Source organism: Lepisosteus platostomus, chromosome 28 (genome assembly GCF_059453375.1).
Source record: "Lepisosteus platostomus isolate fLepPlt1 chromosome 28, fLepPlt1.hap1, whole genome shotgun sequence".
NCBI classification, from domain to species: Eukaryota; Metazoa; Chordata; class Actinopteri; order Semionotiformes; family Lepisosteidae; genus Lepisosteus; species Lepisosteus platostomus.
This window is the reverse complement of record NC_142638.1, coordinates 5903824-5931226: the sequence shown is the minus strand read 5'-3', so window position 1 is coordinate 5931226 and position 27403 is coordinate 5903824. Positions and strand designations below refer to the sequence as shown.

General features: G+C 46.6%; 1 protein-coding gene and 1 long non-coding RNA gene across 2 annotated transcripts in view; one reads left to right on the top strand and one right to left on the bottom strand.

Annotated features, from left to right (window-relative positions):
• The window catches only part of LOC148638669 (uncharacterized), a 61344-nt gene extending 56504 nt beyond the window's left edge, over positions 1-4840 (top strand). The window contains exon 3 of the long non-coding RNA XR_015930915.1: positions 4732-4840. This is a non-coding gene — a long non-coding RNA (uncharacterized LOC148638669). The remainder of the gene's footprint in view (positions 1-4731) is intronic.
• ppp1r1b (protein phosphatase 1, regulatory (inhibitor) subunit 1B) lies at positions 554-27403 on the bottom strand. Its single transcript, XM_088622588.1, has 5 exons — positions 26885-27403; positions 8504-8587; positions 7527-7602; positions 4791-4940; positions 554-3622 (listed from the first exon to the last, which is right to left on the bottom strand). The coding sequence occupies exons 1-5, from the start codon at positions 26993-26995 to the stop codon at positions 3450-3452; spliced, it is 594 nt and encodes a 197-aa protein (XP_088478714.1). The 5' UTR covers positions 26996-27403; the 3' UTR covers positions 554-3449.

Below are 27403 nucleotides of genomic sequence, written 5' to 3'. Positions count from 1 at the left end.
GCGCATCCGTGACTGGTGTGGTTGTTCCACCTCAAACATGAGCACGGCACTTCAAGGAAAGCCTGACCCGCGTCGATCTAAGCACGCCTTTACGCACTTTGGACAAGACAAACTAACAATCGGGTTGCCTTTCCAGTAGCTTTGCCCTGTTGTCCATGTGTCAGGGGTCTATATCAAAAACTCCGTGCTGAGTGTAATGCTTCTGTTCCTCGCGTTCTGCTGTACAATTTGTAAGCAATGCACAGTGCCCTGTTTGTAATAATACACTGCACTTGCAATCCGGCTACTGTACTTTTTCTAATTGATACTAACTGAGAGATTTGCAGTTGAGTAAACAGGGAGAACGCTGCGCTGTGGTTTGTTTGTATGGGACGTAAATTGGAACAGATAGACCTGCAGAGGGCGCCGTTGGTCTTTTTTTTAAATACAGTAGAACTTGGTAACTCCTGTCCCTCTCACGCCGTTCAATAAAGCAGGGCTGGCCCTCGACTACACACACAGCTTTTCGCTACACACACACACGGAGATGGACACACGACACTTCACATAAGAATAACAACAATTCTTCATCATTTTATTATTATTATTCATTTATACTTCCTTTCATTTCTACAGCTGTACAAGTTAAGAAAGAAGAAACACAAGAGATTACAACGCAATTAAAGAACAACACCCGTCATCAACGGACCATCTATCTGTTATCAAACAGCACCTTTCTGTTCAAATCTGTCTTCCCCAGGTTTTGAAGTATTAGTGATTTAAATAAATGCGTAAAATTTCCTGAGCCTGGCCTTTTCAGAGGCTGAACGCAGTGCTAAATACAACACCTGTATTGAATGAGGATTCTTCTCACCTTAAAAACGGGTTGGTTGACCTCGAACTGAACTGGTTGATAAAATTTAAATCCTTCTGCATGAAAGTATACTTCTGATATAATTACATTATGTACAACATATCTGTTAAAATATTTCAATGTTTTTTTAAAATAAATAAATCATGAACACATTGTTGACACAATTAAATATTAACCTACACCCAAGCGAACAAAATTAAGTCAGTATAATAGGTGTTCAAACAGGGACGCCAAATTAAAGCAATGCAAATTTGTTATGTTTTGATTTGATCAATTTAATTAATTTGTGGAGTGAAACAGCAACGGATCACACTGCTGGACAGTGGAGGTGAGCTCTGCTCTAGATCGCACTGCTGGACAGTGGAGGTGAGCTCTGCTGTAGATCGCACTGCTGGACAGTGGAGGTGAGCTCTGCTGTAGATCACACTGCTGGACAGTGGAGGTGAGCTCTGCTGTAGATCGGACTGCTGGACAGTGGAGGTGAGCTCTGCTGTAGATCGCACTGCTGGACAGTGGAGATGAGCTCTGCTGTAGATCGCACTGCTGGACAGTGGAGGTGAGCTCTGCTGAGAGCACTCAACAGGACAGTAGAAGGAGGCTGCAAACTTTCGGCTACTGATACCTTTGTTACTTCACTGTGTTATTTTAAAAAACAATGAACTGTAGCTTGAGGAAGATTTCTAAAACTCCATTTACACCATTAGAGGGCTGTGCTGTAGTGCCCAGATGAACAAGTGTCCACATTTCTACACCCAACCAGACCCTAATTTCAGCCCTAAAGGAGGATTACATCAGCCATGACAGCCATACTTACGACTATAATAATGACAGTAATAATGGTTAAAAAAGAGAAGTAGTTACAGAAACAATAGTACAACAATTCAAATAATAACAACAATGATAGTAAAAATGGAAATGCTCAAAAAAGGTCTTGTCCTGTGGGCAACCACAGTCATTCACCTTTAAAGGAGCAGTTTGTGCCATTTTCGGCTGGGCCCTGATAGCTCGCCAGCTGCCTCGCTTCGGAACCTCACAGATTTGTTCTGAGCAGATGCCCACGCGCAACTTTCCTCTTCCCGAATCAGCTCTCTGTTCCAGGGAGCAACTGCTGCAGTGAAGAGACGTCTCCAAAACCGTTTGCACAGGAAATGCACAAGGGGGAGGCATGTCGATGTGGCGCACAGGTCTGAGCCTCATGAACACAGGGCTGTGGGCCACATGCATAAAGCATTCTCTTCCTTGCAAAACAATGTTTGCAAAGGAGGGGAACAACCTAATGTCTGAACTATAACCAAGTCAGCTGCTTCCCACTCATTCCATAGGTACTAAGCGTAGGATTATCAGGAGGCAATAAAGTGGACTGTAAGGGTGTGGAGTTGAAATGTCCTGCCATACAAGGTCCCATTTTAATGGGAATTCTGAAAGAAATTGATTTAACGAGATCTATTTAAACTGATTTTAGTTTTTCTCAATTGGGAAAGACAGAACTGGTGTGCACTAAGCTGCAGTCTCCCTCCTCCAGGCCCTGTGTTTGCTAAACTACAGGGAGCTGCAGCGTCTTGAGGGAACCAGGCACCCGGCCGAATCTGGGCACACGGAGACCAGACACACGGTATCAATGCCAGCAGGGACATGACAGAAAAGGGAATGGTATGAATGCGATCTGTATTTGTTTGTGGGGTGAGTGTGAAGCAGAGCAGGAAGGACTTGCTGTGTGTTGTCTTCCCAGTGCTGTAGCGTGTCACTGCAGGAGAGTGCCTGACTGACTGGCGCTCAGTGCTGAACTAGAGAGAAACACAAGCTCAGGTGCTCGCTGCACAGTCTCCAGCATCGTGGTGCAGCTCAGCCAACGTTACCTCCATCCGCAGTGCTGTCAGCTGTTTGCGTGACCACAGGCTTCACTGTTAGCTGGCTGTGTGGGATTCTGCACACGCGTGAGCCAGCACAAAGTTGCTGGAGTTGTGGGCATGTTGTATTATACAGAATAGATGCAGGAGGTTCTGCCATATGAAAATGAGCACCTCCAAATTGAGTGGCGCTGTCCCTACCATTCCTGTACCTATGGTGTGTCAGCCTTCCCTTACGTGCAGCTGCGCCATTTTGTTATTGGTGATGTGTTGCAAACATACCTCTCATTTCCATAGAGCTGGGATTTATCTGTCCATCTACTTATATATAAAAAGCCTTCTTCATAGTTAGGACCCATTGTACCAGTTTGATGTTTTACAGAAAGAAGCTATGGTTTGAATAGCAGGTCTGTTTGTGGGCCTCTCTATAATGGGAACACCTGTTTGGATGAACATGCCTCCCTGCCCCTGTGCATCTTATTTTCGGCACATTGGGAGAGGTCACCAAAAGTGAAACGTCTATCCGTGTGTAGTGGCTGACAAGCAGACAGACAGGAGCAGACTAGGCCACCTCCACAAACTGCTCACTGTAAGGGAAGTCACTTCCTATCCACAGGGCAATTCGGTCTCTCACACCCACATTCCCTCCCACCTCTGTTCATTCTGCTCCAATCTCGCAGCATTCTCTTTCTCAGTTCTTCCTGTCTCTCTGATTCCTCCCCCTTTCCCCCTCCTTGTCTGTCTCTCTGTCACTCCCCTCTCGCTCTCTCTTCACTCTCCTCTCCTTCTCTCTCCGCACTTGGTTTGCCAAGAGGTTCTGGGGTCTGGGGGACGGCCTCTTCCCCTCCGGTGACCTCTGACCCTGTCAGGAGTGGGTCCTGTTGCTCATCGAGGGCTCCGCTCTCCGGATCAGATTTTGTTTCTGGGGAGACAAGAAGTGACATCAGAGCCTCGTTAGTGTGTCCTGCAGTCAAATGAACTGGGGGCTCCTGGGTTTGTAAAGTGAAGCCCTGTCTGTCAATTGAACTTTTTAGCAAGTTTTCAGGAGCATTTTTTATGACAGGGTTTGTAGGGGGAAGGATTTATAATGCATAAGGATTCGTGATGCTTTTTCTACCTGCATGCATTTGCATCATTTGATTAAACACATCAAACTGAGACCTAAAGCTCACCAATTGTACGCCATATAGCAATGCAATCACAGTTACATAGAATTTGCACATTTCAGACAATGGGTGTGTCTGTCCCGTGACAACTGCAGGCATGTGGGTTAAGAGACCTGCTCTTTAGATAACCAGGTACATGCCCTACACAAGCACATGTTAACCTGTCGTTTTGTGGTCAAGGGTGCAGTGAGAGTATCGTTAAGTGTGATTAAAAAGAAGCATGGATTCCCAAGTGTGTTTTTCGAGACCTGCCCTCCTGTCTTTGCAGTTGTAACTGATATTGTTCAAAAGTTCTTTTTATTTAGTTGAATGAAAACATCATTTTGTAGAATCAGCATGAATACTTTCTTGATAACATCTTTAGATTCGCTGGTTTCTCTTTATGTTTGAAAGAAGATGTCTTGGATGACGGGGTCAAACTCGGTCGCCGAAGCAACCGCTGGGAAACCCAGTCCTCGTAAAACAGCGTGCAGCGTGAGACACTAACTCCAGCTGCCGGACACTCTGGACACCAGAGCAGCTGCAGAACGGTTTCTCCACTGCGGCTTCTCCTCACGTCAAGTCTCGGGGGACTGGTAATGGAGGAGTCCCCATGTGGAAGTCCCACAGTGGTGTGTGTATGGCGTGTCTTTGCCAGTTTGCTAATCTGACCACTTAAAATCTCCGCAGGCGCTTCCAGACACCCACGGCTCTGTCAGCAAGAGCACGCGAATGAGCTATTGATATTGATTTAGGATTTGGGGTAGGATTAGGGCTGTGGTTTGATTTAAGGCCGCGATTGCAGTTGCGGTTCGGGCTCTGATGTTTGCGGACACTCCTGGGCAATGAAGAAGTGGCCCGATCAAGAGCACGTGCGTCGTTTCAGGGTGTCCACCCATCGCCTCGCATCCCTGGAGTGTCAGGTCCCTTGGGCGCCCTTCTCACCCTCCGGGCTCTCTGCGGGGGTGCAGGGACTGTCCTCACACATCTCTGCCTCAGGGGGGCCGTCCTCGCTCTCCACCCCCTCGGGGGGGTCCTCCAGCGGGGGGGACGCGCCCAACGCCTGCATGTGAGCCTGAGCCATCCGCTGCACCGCTGTACACACAGACACAGACATACAGGGAGGCAGAGGGATAACACAGGGACACAGGGTAACACAGGGACAGAGGGATAGGATTACCACTTTTCCACAGTATAACCAGCACTGCGCTCCGCTTCCGCTGTAGTTGTTAAAGGGAACGAAACCTCGTGTTCTGACAGCGAGGCGTCGCTGTAACAACTAGCAGCTGCTTAAATAAGCCCCGAGGGTACAGGCAGACAGAGACTCGCAGGCTGTGTTCATTGTTCTCATCGAAAGTTTGCAGCACAGCTAAAGGCATGCTGTAGTTAAACATGCACCCTCCTTTCAACCAATAGGTCCAGAGCCGTACCTTTTACAAAAATATTTTTTTTAGAAAAAAAAGGATATATATGTTTCTTAGACATGTCATTTGCAGTTTAAGCCAAGAAAACAGTTTAAAAAAAATGTGAACCGTTTTTAGCAACCATGCAATAAAGCATCTGTTTATTACTGCATGTACTGTGCATACCCACCAAAGTTGTAATTGTCAACCACCCAAGAAAGAATGAGACAGCGTGCTCCTCATGACACGCTCCCTTGCAGAGCCCCATCCCTATTTGCCATGCTCAGATCCTGACAGGAGAGTGGGCGTGTCTCTCATTGACATCACTGCAGGACTGCAAGGTGGCTGCCAAGTAATGGGAGTTGCTATTTGCAAGAGAGCTTTGAGCATCCTGGCTGTTTATTCCTGCCCTTCCCAGCACAACTGGCTGAATGTTACCACTTGGGGAAGCTGTCCAGAGGTATTGAACCCATGACACCTGGGTTCTAAAGCCTTAAGACACTCAAGAGTCCCCTACAAACATGCTTCTTAAAATCCCCGTTAGTGCTGCAAACCAGAGATGAAGACAAGTGCAGACAGAAGTGAAGCAGGTGACTAAATGGACAGACAGAAGGACTTGATATTAGAGACAGACCATCCCATATACTGAGGAGGTGAGGAGACAGGCTCACACAGACAGATGGACAAACAATTCTGTCCCTTTCCAGTTCTGCATTACACACATAGACAGGAAGGCTGATATTCACACATCTCTCTCTGTGTGCCTTTCTCTTACAGCGGGGTCCTCTTGATAAAATGCAAACATCATGCATATGGACACGAGTGAGCAAAGCAGCATGGGCACAGATTTTTTAAAAACTGAGGCAGTACGAGAGAATCCCATCTCAATCTCTCTCGTTCATTCCCTGCTCCTCCAACTGCCTCCCTCTCTACTCTCTCGCTCCTTTCCTCTGCCTCCCCTCTCTGCCCTCTCACTCCCTTCCTCTGCCTCCTCTCTGCCTGCTCTCTCCCTCCTCGTCATTATGACCTGTTTTCTCTCTCCCCTTCTCTCAGCAGCGCTGACTCACTCAGAGTTACAATCCAGTTTCTGTCCCTCAGACACGGACTCTGTCTCCTCAGGTCACCTTGCCCTCTCACCACCACAGCACTGCGGCACTGGAATCAGTGTGCTGGGGTATTCCTGTATGGGCATGTTACTGTACCTAGGTGTTACTACACTGGGGTATTGTTCTACTGAGGCATTACAGCACTGAGCTATTACAGTAGGGAGAATTAAAGAACTAAGGTATTTTAGCACTTAAATTACAGTCACCTTTTGTCCGTCAATGTCTTAATTTAACTACTGTACGGTGAACAAAAATGCAGTTTAATAGTAATAGTTTGTGCAGGGGATCAGCACAACGAAACTTTACCGTTCCTGGCTTTGTTAATGAAAAAGAGATATGTGTACAATTTCATTCCTTCCTTCGCATTTAAAGGACCAACCCTTCTGCCAGGATTGACTTGTTGGGTGCACGGTCCCAGCAGGTCCAGAACCTGGCTAACTGCTGCAGTCAGTGGAAGTGCAGCACCGTGGTGACTCCTGTGATTGTGTGTTTGCAAGCACTAGGGCGAAGCTTCTCTTCTTTCTCCATCAGAAATGAAAGTGCGTGTCAGTGTGTGTGCTGCAGCCCCAGCTGTGTGCAGAGTGCTGGTGGGTGGTGCAGTAATCCAGGGCTGATCCAGGCCAGCCTCACAGTCACTACACAGCTGTCACTCGACCCTAATCCCCAATGTACACACTGTGCACACTGCCCTGCCTGAGACAGCCTGAGACAGCACACAGCACAGAGAGACCGAGAGCTTCAGCAGAGGACTGCTGCTTTGGTTCTGCTTTCTTAAAACATCTCAGCATAATGCCTCACGTTGAGAACAGGGAGAACAGAGTGTATTGAAACACACTGATAGCATCATGGAGCCGAGCAATAATAGCCCGAGCACCGCAAAAGTCATGCGGATTTTTTTGTGGCACTGGAATCGTACCCAGTGAAAGCAGGCTGAGCCAGAGACCACTGAAGGCCAGTGCTAGCAGGTGATGATGTGAAGTGGATGTAGGATTTACAGGTTCCATCCTAAAGCACGGGGAAGGGGGAAGGCCCAGTGGGGCATGGTGCTGGAAAACCAGATGAGACACCGGACTCCCTCCTGAGTGAGAGGAAAGGCTGGACACCATGTCCCCCTGAAACCGTCTTCTGCCACACAGGCACGCTCATGTGGTTTATCTACCACGCTGGCCTACCTCTCAGCGAAGGGGGGTGGTACACGCAGGGGTTGGAGCGCTTGGGTTTCAGGATTCCATTCTCTCCTACGACCCACTGCAAAGAGAGAGACGTTCAAGCAGGGAGATGCATCAGCATGCACAGGCTGCAAAGGAACAAGTAAAGGTTCATTCCCTGCTGAAAAGAGAAGGAAAGAGACACGACGTTTCTGCTGTGCCGCCTTCTTCGGGTGTGAGAAGAAGACTATGAGCAGCGTTTCCCACATTAAACCTCTGTGCGTAATCTGCATCTTGATGGGAGGAATTAACAGTTTTGCGGGGGGCATTGCTTACAGCTGTCCGTTCATGGCCTGCGTGTTTGATGGATGTGCCTTCTATTAAGCTGTAATTCCCAGCTGTTTCATCTCCTCTACTGTACCTCGTTACATCAGTTAAACCCATGGTAACTTCAGAAACCCATTTCCAGTAGTTCCAAATTTGACTTCTTCACCATTGATCAAAATGACATCAATGAGAAACAAAGGGAAATCACATTCGGAGCCCACAGGCAAGCCATTCTCTTTGCGTATGCTCAGACAGCTGTTAATTAGAGAAATGAACATGTACGATTTAACTGGGGTCGGCGTTAATGCCTGTGTAAATCACATTGTCCTTTTGGAAAACATCCCATTATAAATCTGCTCAGGGAATCACTGTGTTTAAATATATAAGTAAATAAATTAGGAGCATTATTGATCAGAGTAGAGAGTAATATGAAAGTATCATCTTCAACAATAATGCAGAGAATTTCATGGAAGTGGACTGGTCCACATGCAGCACATCAGAAACGACAAGTGTCATCATATTATAATAAGTAACTTTGAATTTTCAAAATCAGATCACTGACTTTGCCTCTTGATTTCTGAATACTAAAAGGAGAGAGACCCAGCTTGAGGACAAATGATGATGGAGAGTACACTGCAATCACCCTCCAGACCAGCAGAGGGCGACGGTCTCACCTGATGAGAGATATGTTCTTCCTCTGGGGACGGATTGTCTGAAACTCTGAAGAGGGTGGCCGGGGTTGGCCTTCTGCGACGGATCTACGGACAGAGAAATCAGAATGACACACAGGTCAGCCTCGAGTCCCAGTTCACTTTTTTCAGTCCATATTTCTGTAGAAAGAAGCTACGTTTCACTTGTCATTTTTATTTTGACCAAAAAATTCCCAATGACAAATGAGGCATGGGAACTGTAGCTCACAAAACACTGCTTTGCACTGAGATTTTGTTACACTTTATTAAATATATTTGTTGATTTTTTAATCTCTCGCCGAGGATACCATTATTTGATCTTGAGCTGTTACTTGTTGTCTCTCTGGTTTTATTTTCTTAAAACACCTCAGCAAGACTTTGCGGAATGCAGCATATTGGCGGAATATACAATTAAAGGAGCTGGCAGTGCCAGATTGAGTCTCAGCAGAGACTGTCATTTTTTGGACATCTCTCATGTCATACACCAGTTTCATGGAGACGGGGGCAATGTGTTTGCAGGGACCAGATGAACCTCTGCTACTCCTATTCCATTCCATTGCAAACATAAGCTCCAAACAATTAGTTATTTTAACTCTAAATGCCTAATTAAGACATTAAGGGTATGCTAATAAATTAAAGGTCAATTAGGTAATTAAGGATCAATTACACATGCAAAGTACTGGTTGGAATGAACATGTCCAATAGAATGGAGTAGTGGTAGCAGTCTTGTCTGCAGCAGGGGGGCTAACTGGGCTAACCTGCCCCCAGCAGCGCTGCTACCAGTCAGGCCCAGCCTCTCCGTCAAAGCCTGAGCAGAGTTAAGACCCTTTTTCCCCAGTATCATATTTCCTGCTTGTTTCTTCTCGTACTCCGTGTGCTGTTAGCCGTCCTCCACTGGCAGTTTCTGCTTAGCTCAGTTCAATTTGCTCCAGCAAGGAACTGCTACAGACAGCAGTCCTCCAGACAAGAGGTGCAGAAATGAGGTTGGTGTGTGTGTGTGTGTGATGGGCGTGTTCCCGAGTGGCTTAGGCTGCAGATATAATGCCTTGCTCATAGACTCATGGAGCACTGGAACAATGCTCATTTTCCTACATAACTGTCTTCCAGTTCATCAGCCTGTCTGCAAGCTCCCAGTGATTAATAACACTGACCACGTAAGGTCTTCAGTCTGCTCATGTCCTCAGCCTGATGGTCCTTTAGCATTAACACAGGCGCTGGGCTGTTTTCCCACTTTTATGACACAAACACAGGGCCCCACTGGCAGGCTGACAAGGAGAGAGCTGAGCGGGTGTGTCTGGAAGGGCTGCCAGTGTCAACCTGATCTGTCCAAGCCATGATCCCAGCTCGGCTCCAGACACGCACCGCTGACAGACATACACTGCAACGCCGCCCCCGTCTGCTTGACTTCCCGGACTGTGCATCTCTCTCCCTCTCTCCTTCCAGCTGCCCTTTCTGTCCACACCGTGGGGAAGGGGGGGTCACACCAGCAGGACAGAGAGGGAGGGGGCCGATGACGGTGGGAGGGAGGCACGGCAGATATCAGTACCGTGTGTTAATCAGTGTCGGCCTACACCACCACATCACTTGAGCTCTCCCCATTGCTCTGTTTTCTTTTCTACTCTTCTTTCATTTTCAGTGAAACTCGTGTGAGATCTCAGGGCAGACGTCTCTCTCCTGACATCATGCCAGGAGGGCCTGCCTGCCTCTCTCTCCATTCTCAGCAGTCTCCCCTTTCCTCTCTCTACCCTTGACAAGGTCCTGAGACACCAGAGGGAGGGGGAGGTGCTGAGTAACACCTTAAATCTGCAAAGCTTTCCATTCCCTTAAAAAGAAAAAATCATCAAGGCTCCTAAAAGTAAAAGAGACAAAGCTTTTGTGGAGCAGGGGGCCACATGGAGCTGGTGTCCTGGTCCACTTACCGAGTCTGCAGCATGCTGAGTGAGACCAGGGTTTCACATCTCTCTCCCTTTGAGGGTGAAATGACCCCGAAAATGTAGGAACCCTATATCAGCCCAGTTTGGAAAGTCTTTAGAACAGTTCGTCTAGTTTGGTTTCACAGATTCTGATTAGCCCTGAAATGTATGAGCACTTTAGATTAGGCCATTTTTAAATGATTCAGAATTGGAATATATTGTTAAAGCAGTAATAGAGTGACATTACTTTGTCACCTTACATTGTAGATTAATTGCTTTTTAATAACAAAGTCATTGACCTGATTAAAGCCTGAACCATACTTGAATTAACCCTACAATTACCTTGTTCTATTTACAATACTTTATGAATGTACTGTATGGACTGCTGGCTTAATATCCATTTATGCAAATGTATATTAGTACAATATAAGTACAAACTAATTTGTATGTGACCATTTTATCTAAATTTGCATGGAGGATTAGTGCTAAACAAGCTGCGTGAAGCCAGGACTGTAAGCCTTGTACTGTACTATGCCACTTGAAAGTGAGGAAGATTGTTGTAAGGCACAGTGGCACATGGTGAAAAACTGAATACAGTGTAGAGGTTAAACAAGGCATGAGCTCATCTCTCGGAAACCAAAACAGAGTAAATGCAGGCAATGATCTATGACTTCCTAGTGTTTCCAGCCTTGAGAAATTCAGTTAGCTATCGAATATAATTTTGCTTCACTAATCCGTTCTCCTCCCCAGGTGGGGCTGCACACTGGTGGTGGTGGAGGGGATCCCCATTACCTGTAAAAGCACTTTGAGTGGAGTGTCCAGAAAAGCACTATATAAGTGTTAGGAATTATTATTATTTGGAAAGGAGCGATTTAATGTGGCCTTTAGAGTTTATTGTATCAGTGTTATCCAGGATTGGGCACTCCGGGACCCTCTGCCTGCATGCTGGAGTCAGTTCTGGTTGCTGAAGGAGCCAGTTACAGAAGTTCTTGCAAAGAACAGATTCATTTTCAACAAGATGCAACGGAAAGCAGTTCACACCAAACTTTCAAAAGTGCGCTTTCCACAAAATAACTACTTTTATTTCATACGTCCCTGAGGAGTTTCTTAATGACGAACGCTGGTGAAAGGAATGGATTTCAGAGGATTGTTTTTACATTTTCGAAACCGTCTTTGTGAATCCGTGTGCATGAATGTTAGCATGTAGGGAAGCAGGTGAGCCAGCAGTGACCTTGCATCCGTAACTTGACCAGAGCATTAATCATTCCCTGAGCTCACTGGGGGAAAAGGAGTTAATTGAATCTCCCAGCCTGTGTCCCTGTGTGTAGTGCCCTTTCCCCTCATTCCATTCTGGAGTCTCCCGATGCTAACAGAGATCCAGGGGAGACTCCATTCTGGGGCACAATGATAATGAAAAGTCCCACTGAAGTCAAGGGCACTAGAGGACAGCTTATACTGTGCTGTTATGAAACAGACCCCTGAAATTTAAGGAGCAGAGCTGATGTCCATGAATTAAAACCACTGATTGCATAATCCATAGAGAGGCAAAGAAAATCACTCAGTTAGCCAGGCTTTCCGATTCTTCCTTCTGCAGGGGTGTTAAGGTCCCCATCCTGTCAAGGAAGAGCCTGACATGACTGCATATTGAGATGCCTGGGAGCTCTGTGCACAATGGACACAGAAGAAAGAAGTCAAAGCTGCATTCGTGGTACTGACGTCATTAACATTCCTTGTGCTCTGTTGGGCATTTATAAGAGCTTCTGGGTTAAACAATTTGTTATTTATCCTCCTTTCACAGGATGCCACATTTAGAAACAGTGTATTTTGTATGGCTAGAGGACTTTATCCTTATGCTCTTACGCGGTTGAGTTTGCCGCCATTGGAAACTTGATTATATGTTCCTGTTACGCTGGGTCTTCGTTCCTGTTGAGAATCCTGAAGGGCCGCCACGTTGTTTCCAGATATGGCCAAGCTATCCCGCAGTCTGGGGTCAGTCTGACCCAGTGTGTGGTCGTTGTCACTACACATGGCCGTCCCTCAGTGGCCTGTGCTCCTTCTCTGAAACTTCCCTCAGCCTGATGGAGAGCAGTGAAGATGTGGGTCTGCTCTCAGGAGCAAGGACCTGGGCTGTCGAAGGGACGTGCATCTCTGGAGATTCTCCTTAATCACCTACCCTATTAAAATCACGGGAACGTCTTAAACTAGATTCATGGGCTCAGGGGAGAGCCGTTACCAGCCTTCTGCTCGTGATCCTCAGATAATGAATGCATATTAGCATTAAAGTGGAGGCCAATTCTGGCTCTGTATCTCCTTCCTTTGAGTCCAGGCTTCACTTTCAGTTCCTAAGAAGCCACGGGGCTGGCTTTCAGTCCCATCGACCGGAAGGTCTCATGCTGGCTTAAAGAAACCCATCCTAGGCTCTCATTATACCTTTTCCCATCATTTTCCCTATTTTTAAACACTCAAGTCATAACATCTACAGACCAGAAATGGAAGGGAACTTACAGGCACAGACATCTCCTTTTCCAGTGCGCATTGGAATTCCTCATGCCACACCTAATACAATGTCACTTTACCCAAGTTTGTGTTTCAACTTCACAGTCAGCAGTTATTTTATTTTTATAATCCCACCACACACATATATACTCAATATAGAATGACCTATTGATAAACGGTAATGATTCTCTTACAGGCAAGACTTACATCTTGCATTCTCTTACCACATTCCCTTACTGTGCCCAGCTGTCAGGACCTTTGGCCTTTTTTCAATCTGCGAGCTGTACAGCACTCCCTATGAGGTGTGCGCACAAAGGCACAGGGGGCGCTGTTGAGTATTTGAGGAATATCTTGCGGCTTGAAACCACGACTGATCTAGCCACCAGGGGCCATAAGCCTGGTCACTCTAGCCCACTTGACTGGTTATGCACCATGGCTTGGGAAATCCTGGTCACAAGGCAAGAGTAGTACAGCTGAGGCCCAACCAGGAGAATTAACTTTGCAGGCTGAGTCCCTCAAGTGCCCTTTTCTTTTGGCTTCACAGTGGAATGCCAAGCTAAGAAATGTAGAAGCTGGACTGTAATAGCTCTAGGGTCTCAACTGAGACTATTCTGCCTCTGGCAGTCTTCCTGGGACCCTGCCTCACTCTCTCTCTCTGCCTCAGACACACACAGCGCGAGACACCTTCGTCTCCTGGCCTTTTCTCTCCCACGCAGGGTGACTGTGTCCTAGTCTCACTGGAAGTGCTCTCCTCTCTGATTCTAATTGTAATTCAATTCAATTTAATTCACTTTAGTTCAAAGGTGCTTTATGGGCATGACTTCATTAGCAGAATTTCCCAACCTATTACAAAATACAACACACAGTGAATCACTTGTAACTATATCTCTATCAGTTTGCTATTAACTGGACCTCCCTTTAATCTCCTTATACACACACAGTGATATCTGTTCTCTGTCCCAGTCTTTTAGGAGTACAAGGTCTGTAAATCATCACTGTCTCATGGTGTTGATATTTTGCATTGCTTAACAGAGGCTTTCAGTTGATCTGTTGATTTGCAGTTAAGAGTTGCAGATTACCAGTGTGGGGACTTTACTGGGGACAGACCTCAGTATCCATTAATTAGCCTTTGGTAATTGGAGTGAGAACAATAACCTTTGTTAACAAACATGCTTTGAGATGACTATTTTTAAAATGACTATACAGTATATAATTAAGTGTATGGTTATTATTTTATTGGATAGCCTTCTGTGACTGTCTTCAGCTTGCCCTCAGGAAAAAAGCAGATCTGTCTTGTGTTGGGATATTTTGTGAATCTATTTTTTCTCTCTGTGTGGCTACAGACCTTAGCAATTGCTGAGCTGTTTGCAGAACATTTACTCAGCGGCATAAATGCTGCAGAAAATCGGTCCTTCCATTTTTAATAATTTCTGAGTCCATACAGGGTCATGGTGATCTGAAGCCTTATCTTGCAGACAGTGGGCACAAGGCAGTATAGAGCCTGGACAGGATGCCAGTGTATCACAGGACACATGAACATGTTCACTCAATATGTTATTGGGGGACAGGTGTATCTAAACTCCAGTTCCTCAAGATGGCAAATGGGAAGAAACCAGAGCACCCAGAGAAAACACACTGGGAGGACATGCACACCTCACACAAGAGACTAGGATCGAACCCAGAACCAAAAACTATGAGAAAGGGAGAGCCTGGTGCAACTGTGTCAGTTCCCTCCCTGCATCCAAACTGACAGATAATAAAATCTTACAGCAGATGAGATGCACCGCTTCAAAACAAGGGTATTTCTGACTGCCCAGTGAAGTTCTTTCAAGGAGCTTTTGTGCCATTTTAAAAAAGTGTGAATCTACAGTTTGTGCCAACATTAGACTTAAACAGGAACAGCTCCCATACACATCCCATCTCATGCCCTCTGGCCACCTGTGTGAGGCTCAGGGGCAGTACAGGGCTTCTCAGGTGGCCACACCTGACCGTCAGCTCTCTTACAGACAGGTGCACCGTGGATCAGGGATTGGCTGTTAATAATACCTGACACGGGCTACTGCGCAACAGCACAACGTTTAGAGCCGAGCCAGGTCGTTTTAAGCCATGTGCCCAAAGCCCCCTGATCTATCCTATGTGATCTAGCAGTGCCGCAGGCATAAGGGTGCAGGAGATGATCACCTGGGAAGGTGCGAACTGAAAAAGCAGCCACTCGCACTGCTGCAGCCTGGTCCGTCCATCTAGAGACGTCAGCCAGGGAGGGGGGGTGCCAATTATCCCACAGAGATGAGCATGCCCCTGGGCAGCGGCAGTAAATACCAGAGACAGGCTCCCCCCGGGCACCTAATTGGCAGTTAGGTTGATGAGACATTTGCAAAGTGGAGCAGAGCACAGAAGAGCAGCGCTAATGCGCTGTGCCATCAATTACGGCCCGGAGAATCCCTGCTAGGCCCAGCCTTGCAGCTGCTCACCTCACAAAGGTTAGCACCAGCACCGCCACCTCCTCGTCCCACTGGGCTGATTACTCAGCTACCTGTCTCTGTGCAGAGCTGCTGCCGGCCACTCTCTGATGGGAGCGCTGCTTTGACAGCCCTGTCAGATCCCCTTGCCAGTCAGCGCCGGATGTGCGTGGTGTCTCCCTTCTGTGCGGCTGGGGGTTGTGTACTCGGGCCAGCAGAGGCTGAATCCCCAGTGAGAGCGCTGGGGTTCTGGGGTCCCTGTCCCTGTCCATAAGCCCAGTCTCAGAGCCCCACTATTCACAGGGTGTCTCCCTGCTATACTGCCTACAGCCTACAGCTGCACTGTCAAGATAATAATAATAATAATAATAATAATAATAATAATAATTGCTTACACTTTTCTGGACACTCCACTCAAAGCGCTGTACAGGTAATGGGGATCCCCTCCACCACCACCAGTGTGCAGCCCCACCTGGATGATGTGACGGCAGCCGTAGTGCGCCAGAACGCTCACCACACACCAGCTCTCAGTGGGGAGGAGAGCAGAGTGATGAAGCCAGTTCAGAGATGGGGGTTATTAGGAGGCCATTGATTGGTAAAGGCCAGGGGGAAATTTGGGCAGGACGTCGGGGTAACACCCCTACTCTTTTGGAAAAATGCTCTGGGATTTTTGATGACCATAGAAAGTCAGGACCTCGGTTTTACATCTAATCCGAAGGATGGCACCTTTTTACAGTACAGTGTAAGTGGGAGGTCTCCCATCCAGGTACTCACACCTGCTGAGCTTCAGTGGGTTGCCAGTTGTGTGTTGCAGGGTGATATGGCTGCTGACAGATGCTTCCCTGCTTTCTGAAAACTTCCCAGAAAGCAACCCAGCAAAACTGAGCGCTACTGCACAGCCGGGAACTGAAATGTTTGTTTTTTTTACTCGATAGTTGGCAGAACATGTTGTGGCATACTTGGAGTTAGCTGAAAGGGGGCAGGTTATGCTAGAAATATTTTTGTTCACAGGGCTGTCCTCTCCTGCTGCTCTTGGGGGTATCTGGATGGTAAACAGAGCCTGCAGTGTTGAACACAGGGGAGCTGCTGAGGGCTGTTCACTGCAGGAACCTGCCTGCTGCTCTCTAATCCCTGCCCTGCGTAGAGCTCCCCTGAAACTGCTCTTGTCATTACTGCCATAGCCGAGGATTTTCAGTGTAAATTAAATCCCTTTTACAGATTAAAGAGGGAGGTGGGGACCGTTTGCTCTTCACAGACTGAAAATATAAAGCATGCGAAAGTCCTGTGGGAACTAGGAGAGAAAGAAAGACAATTACTGCAACCTCTGGGAGGGATGTGAAGTTCTGAGATTTTGTAACCATCTGGCCCTAAGAAACCATTACTTATGAGGACGTAAGGAAGGTTACAAACAAGAGGTGGACCTTTGATGGGAATCAGCTTCAACAACATGGTTAAGCAGCTTCTTCCAGACAACAGCGGTTTTTAGCGCAAGAATGTGCCCCCTAGGTTAAAAAAGGAATTTGCTGTGTAAATTAAAATATCCTTATAGAGTAGTTTCCATTTGTGCTGTCTAGTCCTTGATATATTAATTTCACCTTTTTATTCAGTCCACTCATAATGATTTATGTTGTAGACTAAAGAGACTCAGTTCCTTTAACCTACAGTACATGTGTAGGACACTACTCAGTTTTCCAGTCTGTTTTCCTAACCCATCTCACTTTGCTAAAATACTGGTGTGCTACAGTGCAGCTTTAAAAGATTAACCGATGTGCAAATGTTCTTGTGATGTGAACTCCATTTTGAACAGCATTGCCACTGTCAAAAGGGAGAGGTCTGGCTCTTAAAGTTTAAAATGTAAATACTCTTTAAATCTTCCTTTCTGTTCGGCCACCCAGTAAAAGCAGCAGTGAGGTTAAGAGAGTGTTTCTCAACATGGCATGTAATCTAAGAAGTAACAATGACTCAGAATCTCGTGGTGCTTACGAAATAAGAGATACAATTGGCAACAGGAAAACATTCTTTCTCCTGAGAAGCAGCTGCTCACAACCTGCTCAGGCACTGCCTCTTGTATCAACCTCCCTCCCTGGCCCACAGAGCACAAGACCTTGACATTTCGTACGAACAGTCCAGTGGAAACATCCATGTTTGCACAACACACATGGCTCTGCCCACTGTCGAGACTGCCTCTCCCTCCACTCCACAGCGCTGTGCACCTCCACCAGCCCCAAGAAAACTTTGTTTCCCATCTGCTCTCTCACACCAAACATGGGGAAAGCAACACTTCCTCTAAACACAGCTTTTTTATATACATGGGTGCTCCAGCACCAGTGTGCATTTCCATGTAAGAAAAGGCAGGCAAGTGGATAAAGCAAGAGCACTCAGTGTGCGAGAAGTGAAGGGTCCGTGTGCTCTACCAGCACGGCCCATCTAGTTTAGTAGCTAGCACCGAACTCCTGCCGAAGCTTATCACTGAGTTGGTACACAGCAAGGTGGCCACACCTGACCGTCAGCTCTCTTACAGACAGGTGCACCGTGGATCAGGGATTGGCTGTTAATAATACCTGACACGGGCTACTGCGCTACTACGTTTAGAGCAGAGCCAGGTCGTTTTAAGCCATGTGCCCAAAGCCCCCTGATCTATCCTATTTGATCTAGCAGTGCCACAGGCATAAGGGTGCAGGAGATGATCACCTGGGAAGGTGCAAACTGATGAGCTCCCTCTGCTCATCAGTTCGCAGATGGAGGGAGCAGATGAGCGAACAGCAACGTAGCACCATAGGCTGCTTAAACCCTGAAATCCTAAAGAGAGGGAGAGAATCACCCCTCCTTAACCGTTTGTTTCAAATGCAGGACCAACAAATTTGCATGCAGAATTAAATGCCGTTAGCTTCTGATGGGATATGCAGTTTAAAATACATTCAGGACACTCCTGATTGAGTTATTTATTATGAATTGTGTTGGTTCCTCGGCCTGTGTTTTATTCCCCCTTGTCTTAATTTACTTAGTCTGGAATGCCTGTGAACGTTCCCAAGGTCGGTGCCGATGGTGCCGGCGGTGCCTGGGCGCAGGGCCAGCGGGCGCACTGGCACAGGCCTGCTCTCCTACCGCTGCGGTCACACCTCGGTCCCCAGCTGAAAAGCCACAGCCCAAAAACCGAGAGTTCGGGGGGGGTGACAACAGCTGTGTTCAATCAGATGCAGCTTCCAGTAATTTGCAATCACTCCTGACGTCATTTCCTCGCTAAGACGCTATAAATACTGCACGTGGTCCCCTTCTCTCCCTCGAGTGCGTCTCGCCTCTGCAGCTGCCCCCTGGTCGCTCCTCAGGCTGCAGTCCTGGGGCCCAGAGGTTAGGCCAAATTTGGATTAAAACACTCCATAATCCTTGCAGTACACTTAATTCCTGGGTGTTGTTATTCCAGTCTTTTTGGAGTAGGCAGCTTGGGTGGTATTGCCACTGCAAAACAATGCCTGCAGAGCAGACACACACACAGCGGCATGGTGGGGGGTCTGTGCCTGTCATGTCATGCCTTCATGTCATGCTCTATTGGAAGACATTTACCTATTTTGAAGGTGCTCTTTTTAATATGGTTGAGCTCTGCTGTGTCAAGCCAGTCTTTTCCCCATCGCATAGCCTCTTGTATCTGGTTGCCTGTTCCCGTTTGTGCTTTGAATTAGCTCACCTGGCCAATTCTGAAATGACCTCGGAGGTGAGGTGGCATGGGGGGATGTATTTCGTTGTCGCACTGTGAATGGCCAGTGGCACAACAGTGTATGGTGCTACAGTCATTGGCTTCCCCTGTGGAAATTTCTCCCGCTGTTTGTGCAGGGGCTGTCTGTCCAAGCACACCAGTAATAAAGACTTAACCATCAGGAAACTGTGAGGCGTTGATGGCCAGGCTGTATTTACCACCAAGTACTGTATACCACACTCCTGCTGACATGATGTGCCTTTCCCTATTACAGTGTCCTCACAATGGTTCCCTTTGAATTACATTGTTTTCCATTTTTCCATTTTAAACACAGAGAGAAGCTTTTCATGGCCTGGTTTTGCTTGTTTTTACATTCGTATAATGTAAGTGCATTACACTCTTGCAAATATCTCGTCTAGTTAAAGAAGTTTAAAGAACTGAAAGAAATAATTTGTCCAAACTGAAAAATGACAACTACAAGAGAAAAAATAGTTATTTGCGTATGCATCACTGCCTCAGGACCCAGCTGTTAAAATGGATTAATCCGTTGCATTGTTAAGAAGCAGCACTAGACTTATCAACTGCTTCCTCTTCACAAAGTGCATTATTACAGAAGAGCCCTCCTCATTTCCTTTACTGATAACATAGACCTAGTCAGCTCTTGCCAGACAGAGAGATTTCCATCTCCCAGACTTGATCCACCTGATAACACACAACAGAAATTAAAAAAGGAGGAAATGGAGTTTTTCAGATGTGATTTATGTTGTCTGTTACTTGATCCAATCGTCCTAACAAAGCTAGTCAGACAGGAGCGATTTTGTTAAGTTTTTTAGTTTCTCTTATTTAACAAGCTGTGTTTGCCAAGTTCCTCACTCTGATTAGCTTCATATTGCAATCGGTATCCCTCTTCCAGACAAATGCTAATAAATATTACATTCCAACCACATTCCACTGCGGTGAGATGGAAAATCCTGGGGTTGTTTGCCTGCAATGACTGTCCGGCCTTTTCCTTTGTGCTGAATTGCTCTTATTTGGCCACAGGCGGAGCTGGAATAGACACCAGCCAGGTGTTGGTGATATTGATCTGTTTGGAAATAAAAGCAGGACCTTTAAACTCCCAAACAATTCCAGGGGGATGGGGGATTGGACAGGAGTGCTTTGCACGTAAAAGATTAACAGAAGGCAACAGAAATCACGCAGATGTAATGTAGATTACAACAATGTTGTAAACCTTGCATAGGAAAGCTGAAAAAAGTAATCGTGCTGGGGACATACTGGGCATGTTCTTAGAGTAGTTCACCTAACCCAGGGTTTTGTACACACTAAAAACATCTGCAGTTCCCTGATTTAATCAACATATGGGACACTACTGTAGAGTTACAAAAATAAGTAGTCATACTTCGATCCACTACAAATCTTAGCTACTATTTACTAAGGTGAATGAGCATTTGATGAAGTCAGGAGAGATGTAACTGTCACAATTTCTCACAATAGTAAGACCTCACTTAGAATATTTTCTACGAAGTTTCTTTCACCGCGTTCTAAAAAAGATGTTGCCGCTCTGGAATCCATCCAGAAAAGAGTAAGAAGATACATTCCTGGACTTACAGGAATGTCCTGATCTGACAGGCCTATAGAAATGAATCGTTTTAGTCTTGAACAGTGAAAATAACAAGAATAAAAAAATCGAGCAACAGATTCAAGAATTCGACATCCTCAAGAGTGTTGAGAATGTCAGCTCAGCAGACTTCTTTAGAATCAAGAGTGGAGTACGAGCCAGAAGATAGAAGTTATATGGGCAGCGGGAGAGTTTTTTCCATCCATCCGTTGTCTAAATGCTTCTTCCAACTCAGGATCGCAGGGGAACCAGAGGCCAGTTTTCCCAGAAGCCAATTAACCTGCCATGTGTTCGGCCTGTGGGAGGAACCCAGAGCACCCGGAGGAGAACATACGAACTCCACACAGACAGAAGTCTGGAATTGAACACAGAGCCCCAGTGCTGCGAGTCAGCACTCCTAACCACTGCTCCTCTGTGCTGCAGAGAGACTTTTTTAACAAACAATATTCAGTGCATTTACATCAGTCAGGGAATTGATATTTTTGGAATATTTTCTTCATATTTTTTTCTAAGTTGATATTAGCACGGATGCATACCCCTGTCCGATAAGAATTACTGTTATCCGGATTCAGTGGGTCATTTTCCCTCTGTGACATTTCCCTTCATTAGACATCAGACAATCTGCATTAGACAATATCACAACATTTCAGCCTTTTGATGTGTGGTTTTGTGACGTTAAATGTTGCTCTTGCTGTGACCCAGATCAGGAATAAGCAGCTTTATGATAATGGGTTGGATTAATGTTGCTCTAGTACAGTTCAGTATTACCTTTATAGATCAGCTGCTGAACACCCATAATTTTCCCTGCTTATCAGGTGATATCATAAAATTAGCCAGTAGCAAATTACTAATTATTGATCAGCTTTATTGGGATCACCTTGAAAACGTGAGATTTCAGACTGTTATATATGCCAGTGTGATCAAATTCATCAGTAGGTTTCTGATTATTTTCCAGGACATAAATATATAACAAGGCCAATAACTCAGTCTCTGCAGTGCACTTAGGATCTCAAACCTTGAGAGTTATTTCCCCTTTTTGAGAAAATAACAGGAAATACTGATCGTGTCAAAATAATCATTTTTGTGAATACTGCCCATGATGTTAAACAACAATCTAATCAGAACACATCAAAGAATCACTCACAAGTCATAAAGAGAAAGGCAGCAAAGTAGATAATGAAATAAACTCCTCCTCTTTCAGATATCTAACTTAAAGAATGTGTTACTTGTTTGCTACATCCTCTCCAAAGTTGCTGGGCTAAACTTTTCAAGTAACAACACCGTCTTTCTTCTTGCATTAGTCTAGTACCTAGGGATGGTAGACAGATCTTGAAGTGATACAGATCCCTAATCGGGTTTATAATATGCTTGACAGTTTGCATGTTTGTCTGTAAACACATTGCAGACTCGGTTCTGTGAAAGGTCAGTTTCCCATGAATGCTGTTCCTAATGTAAATCCTGGTCCTCCTTTTCAGAAAGTGAGAATAAACACCTACAACCATCCTGGTACCCAGTAGGAGATGACGATGGAGCATCTATTGGAAATTTCTGCTCTTTTAAAATCTGATTTTGTGTTGATTTTGTAAGCCTTTAACTGATGTTTGGTTTTCACTGAAATTCATAAAAAAAACTTTTTTTTCTCCTCAGAGTGAATCTGTGTGTAAGACATAAGAAACAATTATGGATCTAGAAAAGAGATGTCAAAATTCTGTTTCCCCCCTCCACACACACTGGCTTCATCACTCTGCTCTCCTCCCCACTGATAGCTGGTGTGTGGTGAGCGTTCTGGCGCACTATGGCTGCCGTCGCATCATCCAGGTGGGGTTGCACGTTGGTGGTGGTGGGGATCCCCAGTACCCGTAAAGTGCTTTGAGTGGAGTGTCCAGAAAAGTGCTATATAAGTGTAAGCAATTATTATTATTATTATTATTATTATTATTATTGTTGTTATTATTATTATTACGCCTGAAGGACATGATACATTAAGAACATTTTAATGTAGTATGTGAAACTGTCTTCCAAACGGGCTTGCTTATGGCTGCAGTTCAATCTCTTATTTAATTTAGCAGATTAATAGTTAATATGCACTTTAAAAGAATGAACACTTCTATCCAAACTGGAAGCCGTGTTATAGCTACTGTCCACCAAATCAAGAGCAGCATTTTAAATAGAGCCAATATAAATAGACCTGGAAAATATCAGTATAAAATATCAGCGGATCTGACATCCCTGCTATAATCAGTCATAATTGTTAACTAATCATGGTTATTAGATTAATAAATCAGGCCAAAGCAATTCAACAGCTGGAGCCCTGTAATACCTCCTAAACCTCTCTTGGGAGGGGGACTTGTCATTGCTTGTCTCTCATGGCAGGAACTCGTCCCAGACACTGTGCCGAGAACAGCAGCAGAGATCGTATCTGTCAGGACACTAACGTAGTGTCTTGGGGGGGGGGGGGCAGCAAGGTCTGGTTCTCTCTGTCACTGTCTGCCCCCCCCCAGACCCAGTGTGCATAGGGCCGTGTGACTCTCTCTGTGCCCCTGCAATGGCAGACAGGACGCACACCCCTGAGAGCTCAGTGCACCAGGGCGCTGAGGCGGGCAGAGCAGGTGATGCACATGAAGCAAGGGGACGCTGCAAGCAATGGCTCTGAAAGATGCAGAATCATTTACCGGCTATGTTATCGAGGTCCTGTAAATAACTTTTAAATGAGGTGAAGTCAAGCATAGCTAGCATTCTTACCAGGTACAGATAGTTATTCCCTTGCACTCTAATTATGTGTCTCAGCTGAATTTTCTGTCTGCTCAGTTGTGGGTGTGTGAAGCAGACTCACCTGGGTTGCAGTAACTGATTTGCTGGGATGGGCACAGCTGCGTGGCCATTTCCTTAGGCTCCCCTAGCAATGAAACAAGGGGGTCATGACACCCCCTGTGTTCTCAGATAACTGCCTGACAATTCATTCCATGACTGGTAACCAATAGTAATTTGCTGAGTGATGAGAAATAAAAGATCGGGACTAATTTATGTTACGTGATTAATGGTACCTAATGTCTGCACAGCATTATTCATTATACTGCACGATTAAAAAGCAGGGGACTTGTGGGAGGGCTGTTAAAACATGACCCCTTGAGACAACCAGAAAAAATCCTGCAAGAGTCTTATTGTACTTGTGCCTTGGGTCCATCAGTCCAGATGCTAAATCCGTTTCGGTAGTGTTAGCCTGAGATTGCATGAGTCTTGTCTGCATGGGGTGCTGGTCTGATGTAGGGGTAACCCCAGGAATGCTGGGACCCACTATTCTCAAGGGTACAACAGTAGTGTGTGCAGTGGGGATTGGACCCACAAACCTCTCCTTGGGAATCCAGAGTCCTAATTCCTGCTCTATACTGCCCATTCTATGTTATTAATATTATTAGACCTTGTATATCAGCCTCTAATCAGGATTTGCTCTCATTAGTAGATTCTGCCCTCAGCTGTGATGCGCAATTTAGTTTTTTTTTATATTAATATTTTTTAATGTTAACCTGCTCTGTGGCTCAGGGGCCCTAGGGATCCACGAGGATCCCAGATGCAGGTGTCACAGGTGAAAAATTAGCTGCCTCTATTATTAGATTATCTAAAATGAATACATAAAATTAGAACTGTTTCATTAAAAATGAGTGAAGCCTCACGGCCAGTGTCTGAATCAGGGGCGAATTTGACACTTTCTCCCATTTCAAGCATGTGGTTGGCGTGTCTGCAGCTGAAATCGAGATTTTACAAAGAGACCTGTTGGTTATTTTCCATGTTGCATACAAAACACCCCCCCCCCCCCCCGTAGACAGGAGTTGGCCAGGAAACTCTGAGGCTGCTGCTGATGGGGTGGGGTGGACTGTGCATGGACAGTCCAGTTCAGATCCAGTGTCCCACCGTCTTTAGACTCACAGTGAATAGATAAATAATGTGAGTTTTGCTCCCCCTGCAAGATAACTGCAGAAATGAACTCTTCCTCCCCAACATAAGACACATTAATCCTCCACCCCAACTCTCTGGTTTGAGGCCAGACCTGTCTCTGCAGTGATGCAACGGCAAACACGTCTCATCTGCCCCTCCTTTCCCTTGGCTCGGAAGCTGAACGAAGGCGTGAAAGATGGGAGATGGGAACAGCAATGAAAAGACTGATAAAGCCTGAAATAGAGTTCAGACATGTAACCACTCTTGGTGGGGAAAAAAAAAACTTTAAACGTGGCAGTATACTCAGCAGTACATCTGTGACGGCAATTTATTACTGGATTAACTATAAATAAGTGTCTCAGGGCTGGAGCTGTCATCTGGAATCCCGGTGCATGTCTGCCGCTGAGCTCAGTTTTGCAAGCTCCATTTCTTAAGAGATCAGAGAGGGTTTTGAAACCGATCCCTGCTCCGTCAACACAGCGCAGCTCGCGTCTTCTCCTGCCACTTGCAAACTTTGCTCCGAGCCGCGCACCCCCCGGGCACTGAGTGAAACCCAGCCCTGGCCAATTGAGGAAGGGAGGGAGGACCACGAGTGTGGTAAAGAGAGGGGCCGTGGGGCGGGGGGATTGCTGCTGCGGCCGATGTGATAAATGTCGCTGTTCGAGAGCCGAGCCCCGGAGGAGGGGCTGTCATGCTGCTCAGGGATCAAGGGGTCAAGGCCTGATGGGATAATCCCGCCACAGCTGGCCCTGCGTGCATCACTCCCTGCAGGCAGCGAGGGGCGAGGCGATGACACTCCCCAGGCAGCGAGTTAAACACCCCGCCTGCCCCCCCCCCCGCTCCCTCTCCCCCCCACTACCCCACAGTCCATTGCACAGCCCCGGAGAGCGATCTCACGCTGGCGCTCCAGGGAAATAACACTGCCAGCATGGAGAGAGCGGTGTTCTGCCAACCCAACATCTACTTGCATCTTCTTTTCTTTCTATTTTGCTTTCATTTTCGGTGGCACATTTGAGTCTCTGCTGTGTTTTTCCTTGCCCTCTTTTACCTCTAAATAGACAAACAGGCTGACAGTCACCAGGATAAGTGTTGGCACCCGACATCTGACAGAAATCCCTTCTCTAATTAATTAGGAGTTCTTAACACTTGTCACATTACACCTGTCAGCAGTGCCTCTATTAAAATTATTGAACTCTCTCCCTGCAAAGGCATGATAGGATTCGCAACCAAACTGATACAGAATGAAGGCCCAGCATATGAAGTCTGACTTGCTCTTTTTTGTCAGACCTAAATCCAAAATATGAAAGACTCAGGATCAACTGGGGCAGATTATAAAGGGTGTCTGGTCTCATGCCTTGAGTGTCCCAGCTGGATTCTTTGTTATGCATCTCGCTTCACCAGCGCAACGCTGTGTAAAAAAAAGCCTGTCCTGGAGAGAGACGGGTGAAAGCGATATCGCAGACAAGCTGACAGGTACCGCGCATCACGGCGGTAGCCTCCAGAGACCTCTCCCTTCCCAGCCTGTCTAGAATCGAAGCAAGCTGACAGGGCTCGCCTGCTGCTTGCGTGAGAGCTGCCTCTGTGGGAGTGCTGGGCCGTGGGTCCTGAGCACTGGGACCAGCACAGGGAACGAGCTGGAGAGACTTTTAGAAGTCCCTGCTTCAGATATAGTACGTCCCTTTAAGACGAAAGGGAAAAGTCTCTTGGTCTCCCAGAAAGAGAGAGAGGAAGAGGGAGCTTTTACGGTCCGTTTCTTTCCAACAAAAACACGGCAGGTCTTGGAAAGACAGAGAGAGACATCCAACGTGTTTTCCACACATGAAAAAAAACGACAAGGAAAATTTTCCAACAAATTCTTTGGCGATACCTGCGTGAAGTGTCGTTCCACTACAGCTGTCTTGCGTCGTACCGTGTGGGAAACTGAGAGAAAACTAAAGAGCAAGAAGAACAGGCTGGTATACCTACAGGACCTGCTATACACAGAGAGCTGATTCTTTGGCTTTCTGTTGCTGTAAAGACTGACCTCCGACCTACCAGTTCTCTGTCGACATGACCACAGCACAGCCCTTATGACAGCTCGCCTAGGAGCATCGTGGCTTAATCAGCATGTGTCAGAGGGAGAAAGAGGGTGGCTCAAGCCGTTTAATCAGAGAAACAGATGTGGTATAGCACTGGAGAGCCTGCTGCACAGCATTGCAAAAGTCCAGCAGAAATAGCCATAGCAAACTCTCACGAGACAGAGGGCTGCACACTCACCATCTCCACCTGCCTCGGGTCCAGCTGGCTGGGCATAGGCGCCGGTACCGAGAACTGGATCTTCCTCCTCTCCTTGGGCTCCCCGGAGCCCGCTGTGGGCATGGGCTCCATCTTTCCCCCCGTCCGTCCTTCCCGACGATCCTGTCCTGATCTCTGACCACGAGCCTGCTGGTGGGGGGGGCGAGGAATCTCCGGGACCGGCCGAGAGGGGGAATTCCGAAGGAGGTGAAAGTCAGGAAAGCTGGGAGGAATCCAACAGGGACGACGGCAGCCAGGATCTGCCTGCCTGTCACTGACACTCACTCGCTCCTGCTGGCGAGACGTCCCTCTTCCTCCTCACCCCCACCTTCTCTCTCTTCTCTGCCCTTCGCTCGCTCTGCCTCCACCAGCCCCCTTCTCTGTTTCCTGCAAGCGTCCGCCTCCCGTCTGCCTCTGACTCCTGCCAGCGATCTCGCTCGCTCTTCTGACAACCTGCTCCGCAGACGACTGACTGGGACGTCCTTACAGCAGGAGGGTGAG

Excerpts from the sequence above, each read along its gene's own strand:
- ppp1r1b (XM_088622588.1), bottom strand. The coding sequence starts at position 26,995 with ATGGAGCCCATGCCCACAGCGGGCTCCGGGGAGCCCAAGGAGAGGAGG. Across the intron at positions 8,588-26,884 it reads ACCCGAGGCAGGTGGAGATG|ATCCGTCGCAGAAGGCCAAC; the intron begins GTGAGTGTGCAG and ends CTCTGTCCGTAG. Across the intron at positions 7,603-8,503 it reads AAGAACATATCTCTCATCAG|TGGGTCGTAGGAGAGAATGG; the intron begins GTGAGACCGTCG and ends CTCTCTTTGCAG.